The 12,336-nt window shown below is 47.3% G+C and overlaps 1 protein-coding gene across 1 annotated transcript in view; it reads right to left on the bottom strand.

The window, feature by feature from the left end:
• The window catches only part of LOC126548564 (piwi-like protein 1), a 153,946-nt gene that overhangs the window by 85,312 nt on the left and 56,298 nt on the right, over positions 1-12,336 (bottom strand). Inside the window, exon 6 of the mRNA XM_050196791.3 lies at positions 7,341-7,545. Within this exon, the coding sequence (XP_050052748.1) occupies positions 7,341-7,545 (205 nt within the window). The remainder of the gene's footprint in view (positions 1-7,340; positions 7,546-12,336) is intronic.

Below are 12,336 nucleotides of genomic sequence, written 5' to 3'. Positions count from 1 at the left end.
AAAGCTGGGACATGAACTCAAATCTGCTTTTTTGCAGCTTCACAAGGTTCTTGCCTGTATTCATGACAACAGGGACATAATAAAATAGTTTGTACACTTCAGTGTGTACAGGGTCGTCCAATCATAGGGTGAACACGGCTCACCGTGGCCGCGCTCCGCGTGGCGCCAGTGCGTCCGGCGTGGCGGCGCATCTAAGCGAAGCAGCGCAGGCGCACAGGGACCTCGGGGAGGCGCTTGGCGTTGTCTGCTACAGAGCTGGAGCGCGCCACTCTTTGCTGTAAAGCACACTTTGCTAGGCCTAGGCAACTGAGCGCCCGAGGCGACGTTGCGGGAAAGCGCACTTCACTAACTGGAGCATTTTCCAGCTGGTTCTGTAAGCTTTTCACCACATAAATCACTTAGCATTTTTTTTTATAAGTGATGAGGGTAAAAATAGTCATTTTTCGCGCTCTTTACTAGGCTGGGGCCATTTTATTTTACTCTCACAGCACTTGGTGCAGTGCATACCGAGAAACCTATTAGGCGCGCTCTTCTTGGTTGGAGTCATGCCGTGATGAGCCTAGCGCGCCGTTTCGTGCATGTCTTGATGCTAGAACGAATTTGCTTATTTGACTTAAGAAAACGACCGAATCCTGCAATAAATTTCTTAGAAAGTTAGAGAGCGATTGTTCAATCATGCATCATCATGTTTGCCATCGATTTTGCCATTAAGGAATTAAGGAAGGCAATAATATTACTTCGACAGCAACTAGGAAGTGACATCCGCTGCTTCGCGACTCTCTTATTGACGCATCAATGTCGCTGGTAGGAGTGCATGGAGCGCTATACGCGATGTACGAAACTGTTCTCCCCGGCATAGCAACTGATTTGGGCGGCAATTCCACCTCCCCCTTTTCATCTTTCTATATGCGATAAGAAAATAAAATTCATTTTTGTTGTAACAGTTTGGGTAAAATCACCGAAGCGGTGCCGGTCTTTTGACGGCTACCTGACACGAGAAGTCACATTCTAATTTAGAGGAATCGTCGGTCAATTATTTGATCACATTGATTAGGAGGAGTAAAACATGAGGCGCCGACGTTTTTGACTCCAAGCATTGACTCCTTGGAGTCAATGCTTGGAGTCAATGCATGCACGGAACGAAGGGGGGTGGCGGTTGAGCAAAGCAAAGAGGGGGGAAGGGAAAGGGATACGGCAATAAACGGCAGTAAAGAGAGACGGCAGTAAACGCAAGGGAAGAAAAAACATTGTGCAGAAACCCGCAACGATGATTGTCGATGTAAGTAAATAGCCCAAACAAGCAAGCGGGTGGGCAGCTGAGTGAATGAACAAACATGTGACCCCTCCTCCTCCTCCTCCTCCTTCCCACGCCACCTCTCAACTCTTGCGCGAGAGCTCACACACGACAGTCCCCGACCCCTCTTCGCAAGTTCGTTGTGCAAGAATCCACTCTCTTTTCCTCGTGCTTTTGCATCACAATTTCAACCACCAACCGTCAACCACCAGCGACCACAGGCCACTTACAGGCACAAAAATGTTGCTGTTGTGCCTGAAAGGGCGAAGCATTTATTGTGATAGTAAATTATTACAGCTATACGGAGTAATGTTAATAGATTTATGGCCTCTATAAACTGCTGTAAACATTCGCTTACTAACTAAATGAAGAAACACGGTGCCACACGCACACAGGCAAACATGAGCACATCTCACGCGATGGCCACAGACACTCATAGTCAGAACGCTGGTGTGCTCAAGGGTGGCAGCAGGGGCGAGCAAATTTTTCGTGCTGCCTCTCGCTTCAACATGAACTAAGTGCACAATAACACACACAAACCACCAGCTTTCTGCTGATGACTAGCCTTCAAAACCATTGCAGATTTCCTCCAAGATAAAACATCAACAACCGCAGCCAGATAAAAAACAGAATCGCGCACTACTCTGCCCCCCCCCCCCCCCCTCGGCCCTCCTCCAGTGAAACCTCGTTAAAGGGGCCCTGAACCACTTTTCATCGAAGTGGAGAAATGCAGTTGAAGTGAAAATAGCCTATTTCAGAAATACTTTGCAGCAAAAAGTACTTCAATGCATTCAGCAGAAGCAGAGCTATTGGTAATCAAACTTGGCCTCTGCTGTGCTCCCGTTCCGTCTTCAATGCTTTGCAATGCAAAGGCTACGGCGCAGTGGGCTGTGCCCGAAACGCAGTTCAAATTTCATTTTGGATGTTAAGTAGATGCCACGACTTCTGCCTTTGGTGCCTATGACGCGCTAAACATAAGGCAAATGCGGTTGTCCTCAGCAAGCCACAGTATGCTTAGCCAGTGGACTCGTGGCAGCACCCCGCGACGGCCACGGTATCTACGCCATGTAACCGACCACAGCTTTATGTCAGCTATCGGCCAATAGCAGCCGTCTAAAGGAATGACAAAATAAAGCTTCCGATGATGAAATAAAGCATCCAGAAGAGAGTGAGGACAGGGCCGTCTGCTAAAAGAGCGCTTGACAGAAAGGCGACTTCGCGATCTGCTTGCGAGCTTAATGCACTGCGTACAACAACAAAACTTGGCCGAGATGTTCACAGCAGTGTATGCTACCCACGGACTATGTTATTTCACCAAGCCTGAGGTATGGTTCAGGGCCCCTTTTAAAACGTAGTTGGCCGGAGCTCGGTAGTGCTGCTTAAACGAAATAGCACAAGATCGCCCCCTTACCTGTCAAAAACGGAACTCGGAGAGAGAGTGCAATGAAAGGACAAAAGACACGCAGTATTTATGCACTTCGAGCGACACAAGTCTTATTTTTGTTTGATGCCGCGGCGGCCTAGCAGCGACGACAGCAACCTCGAACTCGTTTAAGCTGTGAGCCAGCTTTTCCACCAGCCCCATCTTCTCGGCAAACAGCCAGATGAGGCTGATGTAATGCACAGCTTCTGCAAATGTCGGGCCTGAATCGCCCATGCTGTCACTTTCCGTGTCATTCGCATCACTGTCATTAGGCAACACTTCGGCAATAACAGAGGCAATGATGGAAAAAAGTCGTGCCTCGAAAAGTCGGAATTCATAGCCAACATCTTATCGCGGTTGCAGGAGTACTGCCGAGCAACTTCTCCTTTACATTCCAATGCCAAACCCTATTGTCAACAGTAGATCCCTCTCGCATGCCAGCGCTGACTTCTTCGTGCCATGTTCGATAGCACGAATGATATCCAGTTTTTCTTCTATGCTGAGCAACCGGTTTTTGTCCGAGCTTCAGCATGACACGAGTCCTAGTTCGCACGATGCCACAACACAGGCCCCAATGCCCTCTGGCCGTGTTCCAATACTCGCCGTAGACAGCCATCTTAAGTCTCGTTCCAATTCTCATGAAGACATCAAAGCAGACAGCATCGAAGCCAAAAGCAATGCAGGCTACTTTCCTGTCGAAATAATATGGCAGCTGAACAGGACTCTTGGAAACTCGAAGGGAAGATCGTCTGTCCACAAGAAAACAGACACGCTTTCCTATGCCCTTCGCAGGCGCAAAGATTTGAAATACACAAATAATCTGTACTTTTCTCAACTTTTTCTTTTTCACTGCATGGTGGTGTCACGTCGAAGAAGCATCTTCCAGAAAGCTCGAAACGAGTTCCATTACTTGGGCTCAAAGCTGTATCAGCTGTCTCCTTAGCTGTCTATGTAAACTGTCTCTGATGCTGGCCAGAATTGGAACACACCCTACAACTCTGGCACGGCGCCAAAATGATGATGCGGCTTCACCCTTCCAAGCACCTTCTGCATTTGCACTTGGAGGCCATTCTGATCTCTGAAGCTCGTAGTTCTGCCTGGCCGACTTACCATCGTGATTGCATGACGAAAAGTGGAAAGGATACCTGTAAACCGACACGTATGCAATAACCTGGTACGGTTTATGCGGATACAAAATGCATTACCTTCAATGGCCGCCGAGTCTGGGATTTGACTTTACTACTTTTAAAACAAAACTGCTGTTTAAGCGGGTACAGGTTAATGAGGTTTTACCGTAGAACATGCGTATCTCACTGCTCCCCCCCCCCCATGGGCGCACAAAAAGATGCGCACCCTCTGCACCTTCCTCCCAAGTGCGCTAAACGTGCCGCTGCCACATGACACCCTCTTTCTGCTTTCCCTTGCACCTACAGCGCACAGCCGCTATCTTATCGCCCTTGGACTTTACAGTGGAGCCCACATCTAATGATACCACATATAACGATATATTGGTTATAACGATGAGTCAGCTTAAGAGTATCAACTTATGCATTAGGGCTATCAGAAAAAAAAAAAAGAAAACATATACAGGGTGCTTTTTTTAGCTGTACCAAATTTTTTAATATTGCCTATGGCAGAAAGCACAATTCTAACCCTTGATCTAAATTACTCGATGAGGCGGTGGCCATTACTTCTACGAGAAATCAAAATGGTCCATTTGAATCACTAACGTAATTACACTAACTAACTTTAATTACTTCACACCACATATTTCATTCTATGAATTATACCCGCTGAGTTCGCACGATGTATCCACTTGGAACAAATTCTTTAGACAGCCCCAGTTCAGAGATATTAATTTTCAAGGAGTCCGATGAAATGCACCGACGTTAGCTACTTCTTTAAAAGGCCCCTCACTAGGCCCCATAGCCAATGTTGGTTATACGCTGGAAATTCCTACATGTCCTCTAGGGAGCGTTCTGCCACAAAAATTTTTCAAATCAGCTCATGAATAGCCAAGATATATTTCAGTGCCGCAAACCCATCATTTCAGCAGGCGAGCTCCACTGACAAGCGAGACGCTCTCCACTCGCCCTGTCTAGCTTCCGCAAGCAAAATACCTTCCCTCCATTCTCCCATACCAGACCTCGAGGATCGCGTGACGCATATGTCACGGGCCCTGCCTTCATTATTTTTTCTCGCTGCGAATTTCCGCTGATGGTGTCGCGTGCAAGCTGTCGTGATTGTCTCGTTTCGCACTGTGCACGAGGACACATGACTAGTGGTATGATTCAGTGCTACATGAATGCTGAGGCAGAGACACAAGCGGACCACAGAGCATGTTTACGCGCTGGAATAATGTAGAAAATGGCACAGTTTCGGTGCCTGCGCACGTGACTGCACGACCATGGGACCAAGCAGACAAAGCGGAAGTACACCTCACTTGCTTAGGTGCAAAGTAAAACAAAAAACATGCAGACATCCCGTTTGTGTGTTTTATTATTTCTCTAAACTTCAATTTGTCAATTCAAGCAACAGATCATCCAAATAACAGATGTTGCCTTGAATAATTCTCGAAGTCACGTGTCTCAATGATTGACGTCACACTGTGAACATGAGTACGTAGGCGCAGGAACAAGTGTACATCACCGTCCAGCTCGAAGCGCGGTCGCCGAAAGGGAAAACGGTGTTCAGATTGAAATTTCAGACTTTTCCGTGGCGCGTAGTGATGCAATACTTTGCAAACACAATCGTTAGCGCGCATAGTATGCTCTGCGCTTTTCAGATCAAAATGGCCAGACCTGGAGGCGCCCTTTAAAAAACCATTGTTTTACGCATTGAAGCACAAAAGTAACAAACACCAACGCTTCTCGCTTTAAAAATGCGAGAAGCGAACAGCCCCTGTGCTCTCTTTCTATAATCTCCCTCTCTCTCTCTCTCTCTCTCTCAGCGAGCATGTAGATGTGCCGTAGAATCAGCGGTAGGTGCACCGACAAAGCACAAAGCTGTATAGCTTGAGACAAAGCTGCAAATTTTGGAAAACTCGAAAGTACAAGCTAAAAACAGACAATTCTGAAAACCGGGAGCGCCACGATCATGAAGGCTAGAACCAGTGGCCATGCCGATCAATGGAAAAGGCGGGCTTAGTGTGCCAGGGCGAAACCCCCATAGGTGAAACCAACACTGCAGAAGCCACTGAACTCTGGGAGCACATTGCTACTCACTATGAAATAGGTGGCGCTTCGATGGAGGAGTTTCTGAGTGCAGATAGTGCTGCCTTGTTCTGCAGACAGACCTCCGACAGGGCAATCATTCTCGTGACAGGAGACAGCATTGTTTGATGGAGGCAACGATAGCAGCGGCAGTAACGACAAGATTGGCAGTGGCCCGTCCTTTGACACCGACCCCGAAGTTCCCCCACAGTGCACTGGCAGCGATCGAGCCGCTCATTGATTTCGTGCACGCTAAATTACAGCAGCCAGTGTTCACGCCGCAGCTGGACGCGATGCACACTGTGGTTGCGAACGTGAAAACTTTCGCAAAAGCAAATGCAGATTTCCGACTATTTCAGCACGCCTAACACTTGACACGCTGTTTATAGGTATAAATTAACGTTTTACTTTTCACGGCCTACTTTCTACGTCAATTTTTCATCATAAGTGGCAAATTTTGTTTCGGAGCTTCAAAGGTATGCTCAGTAACGGCAGTGCTGATAAAGCGATGATCAGTTGTAACGATCAGATTTGTTCTTGATATCGTTATAAGTGGACTGCACTGTATATGGAACATCATGGCGACGACGACGAAAATTTACCTGAAGTGTCCATATAACTGCTATCCCAATATAATAGGTTAAAGAGGCAAAGAAAGCTATTGAGTTTGGAAAACTAGGAGGGAGTCCGGAAACCAGTCTATGAAGAGGCGCTCTCCCCTTCCTGACGAAGGAGATGGTGTCGTAAGGGTGCAGCCGGAGGCTGGCAGCAAATCTCACGCATACGCCATTGGGTTCGCAGTTTCGCACGGGTAATCAAACGAGATGGGATGTGCGCCACTTCTAGTTGTATAATCAACATTTTTTTTAATGCACTGTCTCTGTGAGAAGTTCACCATGACTGAACTAATCTGTCGTAAAAACGGGAAACGCATAACCGGTGTTCCACTGTTTGTAGTTTATTATAACCTACTTCTAACAAGTTTGAATGCACAGCTGCAACAAAATAAGATTAGCACAAGTGACTGGTGACTCATGCAGCAATCCTGCGATAGGCGGCGCTATTGTTCCCAAGCACGCCAATAACAAGAATGCCAGGCATAATCCATGTTTGAAAGCAAAGGTGGCCGAAAAGTGATGCATAAGATAGCATTAAAAATGCAGACTTTAGGACGGACTTCTTTCTGCTGGCCATCTCCACGTTGAAACATGGATCGTGCCTGGCACTCTCATTATCGGCGTGCTCGGGAACAAGAGCACCCTGTGTTGCAATCTTGCACTCCAGTCATCGATTACTTGCGCTAATCCTTTTCTGTTGCAGCTGTACAGCAAAACTTTAGAGGTGCCAACGGTACACATCAGGCTACATGGACAAGGTGGTCACATTACAAGAGAGAACAAGAAATGCTGACCTGCTGTTGCAGCTGGTGTGGAAGGTAGAGCTTCATACCATCAAAGACGCGGGTCCGTCCAATAACTGCCAGCACTGGGTCACTGCTAAGAAGCTGGCACCGCGTGCGCTTAGAGTCGATGACAGGCACATAGTCAGTGTGGTACTCATACACACCCATCCCTTGCTTGGTGTTAAGACGAACATAGTTCACCTCCAGAGGGACACTATTGTTGCATGAACGAGAGGGCAGAAAAAAAAAAGATCACATCATCACCAGAAGCCACCAACAGGGTATGCTGCTAGCAAACTTGTACACTGACAGCTTGTAACTTTGTGTTTCACGGGACTGCATTTTCATCTGAACAAGCATAGCTTTTCTTTTCACAACAGAACATATCTACCGATAATTTTGACACCAGTGAGCCAGCTCAACTGCCGCAATGTAGTCTACAGGTGGATCTCTTCAGTAACAGCAATACTGTTGTCGCTTGTAACTGCCATCTTGCACAACCCTCTGCACACAGCCATGCCTCCCCCATAGCAGAGCACCCCAATACAGATGCACGTTAGATGCACGTCTACCTTGCTTTCGAAAAGTGCATCTGCTTGTCGCTTCAAAAATGTCCCATTCAAACTGTAGCATGCCAGAGTTTGATCTGCACACCATCAACACTACAGAAAACACTGACCGTCGATGAAGCCTTAAGGTAACTGTTGGCAATTTTCATAAAATTTGTTAGACAAAAGAGTACAGTTCATCTAGGGTAGTGCCACACCCACTCAATGAAAAACAGTAGTAACGACACTGAGTGACTTATCTTAGTAATGTTTACAGTGCCCTAGGCTGCCTGACAATACGACCAGACAGGGTAGGGGAAAGCAGAACTGACATCTGCAGCTGCATCTGCTCGAAGAGGTTCACATAAAGCTTAAGTTTTAGCATGGTCTATTGCTTTCTCCAAATGCAATACAACACACACATTGCTATGCGTGTACAGTACCAAAGCTTTTCAATAAAGACCACATCAGAGTAAGCATTTTTAATGACCTTTGCCAAAATATCTTCCACGCAGATACCCTGTAGCTTGCATCTGCTGTGGTATGCATTTCAGTCATTGTAAAAGCTTTGTCATGTTGGCTTGAAACTGACGCTACAACTCCATCACACACTTTCCTGAGAATATGGCATAAGCACATTCCCCAGTGCGGCCACTGATTGTAATGACATTCTACATTTTCGAATATTCGATTGAATAATATGCTAGTCAACATTAACTTCGGGTCTGAATTTTCTAAGTACTTGAAAGAAATACTGTATTTATTTGAATCTAGGCCAATAGTTATTTTTTTTTAGTAATCATACAGTCGAACCCACTTATAACGATACCGGTTTTAACAATATATCGGGTATAACAATGAGAAGCTGCTGCACTGTCAACTTTTGTATGTTTTCCATGGTGAAAGAACCCGCTTACTACAATGTCCCGATGCCGCATTATCAGTTATAACAATGAAGTCTGGCTGCTGGGTATCTGGGCCAAAAAGTAGTGAAATGTGAAATCCTTGAAAAGAAAACAAGAAATGAGAAATTCAAGGTGCTGCACGATGGGCCGCTGCTCCATCAGCCGCCGCGCTTCATTTTCTATCCATCTTCACATGGCTCTCTCCCGTCACCCTTCCACCCCTCCAAACACGAATGCACCACGCCATCTGCACTGTTCGCATGTTGCTCGCTGGCTCCTGATTCAACGCAGTTCTGCAAACAGCTTAATCGTTCATGTTCGTCTTTGTTGGTTGCATCAAAATCGTTCCTGGCCACACGGTTTCTCATCTCAGCCTTGCTTGACTCACCACCGAAACGGAAGATGGCTGATCCGTCCGCTAATCATTGGCAATGAACAATGTTGCCGATGAAAAGAAAGCGCACAGCTATAGATTCAGAAACTAAGTGCTTCTAACTGATGAGACGATCGTCATGAACGCGCTTGCATCACATAGCGACAGTGACAATGGCAGTGATGGCGCGGTAGGGCAGGCTGCATCAACGTTGTCCTCACAGGAGGCCCGGCAGATGGCTCAGTCCCTCCGGGGCTTCATTCTCGTGAGGAACCTTCCGCTGCACCTGGATGCCTTGGAGAAGGATGTCGGCAAGTTTCGCATACAGCATGCAAGGCTGACGGACATAGGCTTTTCTCGTGCAAGCCAGTGAGAAGTACAGTGAAACCTCGTTGAACCGCAGTTGGCCGGAGCTTGGAAAAAGTATGTACTAAACAGTAGTACTGCTTAACCAAAATAGCACAAGACCGCCCACTTACCTGTAAAAACCAGAACTCAGAGAGTGCGATAAAAGGAGAAAAAACATGCAGTATTTATTTACTTCGTGCAACAAACGTGTTATTTTCATTTGATGCCGCGGCGGCCAAGCAGCGACGACAGCGGCCTCAAACTTGCTGAAGCTGTGAGCCAGCTTTTCGCCTCTTCTCGGCAACTCGCATGGCAGATTCCTCATTGGCGTTGCATATTCTCCGTGCACAGGCGCGGTAGCGTTGCAGAAGTCGTGGGGCACCTTTTCATTGCGGGGTGCTGTTCTCGTCGCAACGATTACATTCATGAGGCTGACGTAATGCGCAGCTTCTGCCACTGTTGAGCCTGAATCGCCCATTCTGTCGCTTTCCATGTCGTCCTTATCACTGTCGCTAGGCGACACTACGGCAACAACAAAGGCAACGATGGCGAAAAGTCGAACCTCGTAGCCAACATTTCGTCGCGGTCGCAGCAGCACTGCCGAGCAACATCTCCGCATTCCAAATGCCACACACTGTAGTCAACAGTAGACCCATGTCACATGCCAGCACAGACTTTTCGTGTTACGTTCGATAGCACGATGTCTAATTTTTCTTCTATGCTGAGGACACACAGTCTTTTTTATCCGAGTTTCGGCATGACGCAAGTTCTCGCTTGTACGATGCCACAACGCACTCTGGCACGGCACCGAAATGATGTTGATGTGGCTTCATGCGCAAACGCACAGGGCGCTTGGAGGCCATTGAGCTGATCTCCGAGGCTTGTTGTTCTAACGAGTCGCCCAATGGAGACGACGTACCGCCGTGTTTGCGCGACGAAAAGTGGAAACACTACGTGTGAACTGATACATACACAATAGGCTGGTACAGTTTATGCGGATACAAAACACATTATGTTCAATGGCCGCTGAGTCGAGGATTTGACTTTACTACTTTTAAAATGAAACTACTGTTTAAGGGGAGACGCGGGTCTTGAAATGTCAAAAAATCGCAAGAAAGTCGATTTTCGAAAAAGTGCGTTTTCGCTACGTTTATACATTCAAGAATCCCTCCGCGAAATATAGAACTTAAATTTAATCGGAAAATAATAATAAAAAAAAACTTATACGGGCCAGGGTGGCCGCAGAATTAGCAAAAAAACCGCCACAAATGTTCGAAGTTTGCGCCGTCGTCATTTGCGAACGCGTTGGCCGGCGGGCGCCATTTTGAGCTTGTTTGGAAGCTGCTTTCTTTGTGCGTATTTTGCGGCGGTTCAATATGGCGTAGGTGAGGAGGAACCGACGCTATCGCGTCATTTCTGAAGGATGCGCCCGTGCCGCTGATTGGCCAAAGCACGCACGCCCCCCGCGCGCCTCGCTTCTATTAGTCTGGCGCCGTTTGGGTGCCGATTCCTGCGTTTCCGACAGGCTGGTCGCTCTCGTGCGCGCTGCGTGTTTGTGTGGTTTCATCGCGCCACTGTGAAGGTTCGGCCGCTCGCTTCTCGACAACGTTCGATAAAGTGTCTCTTTCGCTGCCCAAATGGCTGGAGGAAACTGTCGTATGAAGACTACTACGCGTCAAGCGTTCGGCAAGGCGCGAAGGCGGCCGTGGAAGGCGCGACAGAAGACGGATAAGCCTGTCGTGTACCTGGAGTTGCCGGCTGCTGGTCTGCCTGAAGATTCTGCTGGATCGAGTTCCGAGCTGCAACCCAGTACGTCTAGCATCAACACTTCGTCCACCCACGCCTCGCGTGTTGGCGCAGACCGTGTAGATACCGTTTTCTTCACGACCGAAGAAAGAAGCAAGCGCGCAGCGATCGCCGATAAGGCGAAAACGCGCCTGGCGTCGCAGTCTGCAACGGAGCGAAAGTTTGAGCTGCTGGGTGTTGACACGAAAGAGGACGTCAGCGACAGCGGAACGGAACTTGCGATCGTGGATTTATCCGTGGGACAAGACTTTTTTGGACTTATGCCGTGTCCCGTGTGCGCCAAGAAAACGCTGATGCTTTCGAAGGACCTCGCCAAGGAGTACGAGCTCTGTGCCAAGCTTGTGCTGGAGTGCTCCACGTGTGGCATGCGCGAAAGGATCGTCGGAGGCTTCACATGTCCAACAAGGATCACACAAACAGAAATGCTTTGATAAACAAGCTTGCAAAGAGGCACAAGCCACCAACAGACTCTGCCTACAGTCCTGGGCTTCTATAGGTATAGGTGTGACCTTGTGCTGAATGCACAATTGTGGGTGTGCAAGAGATAAATTTTTTTTTTTTTTTTTTTTAAGTTTGAGTTCTGGGATTTTACGTTCCAAAACCGTGATATGATCCTGGACCAATTTTGACCACTTGGGAAGCGCTACAACACAAGCACAGGAACTTTTTTGCATTTCAGCTCCATTGAAATATGGCGACCACCACTGGGATTTGATCCAAATTTTTTGTTGTAGCCATAAACTTTGTGGAAAGGACATATTTTGTTGTGGCCATGAACTCTCTGCAACTTTATTTGCATAGGGATGCCATTTGTGTGCCTTCTGTACAACAAGGAACTAAAATAGGAATGTGAAGCTCGTGGTGCTAGCTTTCTGGCATTGCTTTCAATGACTATGCATGATTTTGCAACCAATATCTCAATGTTATCTTTGCAAAATGGCCATATATATGTCATGAACTTGTTGCTGAAAGACAGGGCTACATGGTGGTGCAATTTATATTGCCATATTGTTAGTCCATTAAAA

Source organism: Dermacentor andersoni, chromosome 1 (genome assembly GCF_023375885.2).
Source record: "Dermacentor andersoni chromosome 1, qqDerAnde1_hic_scaffold, whole genome shotgun sequence".
NCBI lineage: Eukaryota > Metazoa > Arthropoda > Arachnida > Ixodida > Ixodidae > Dermacentor > Dermacentor andersoni.
This window is presented reverse-complemented; position numbering and strand designations above follow the sequence as displayed.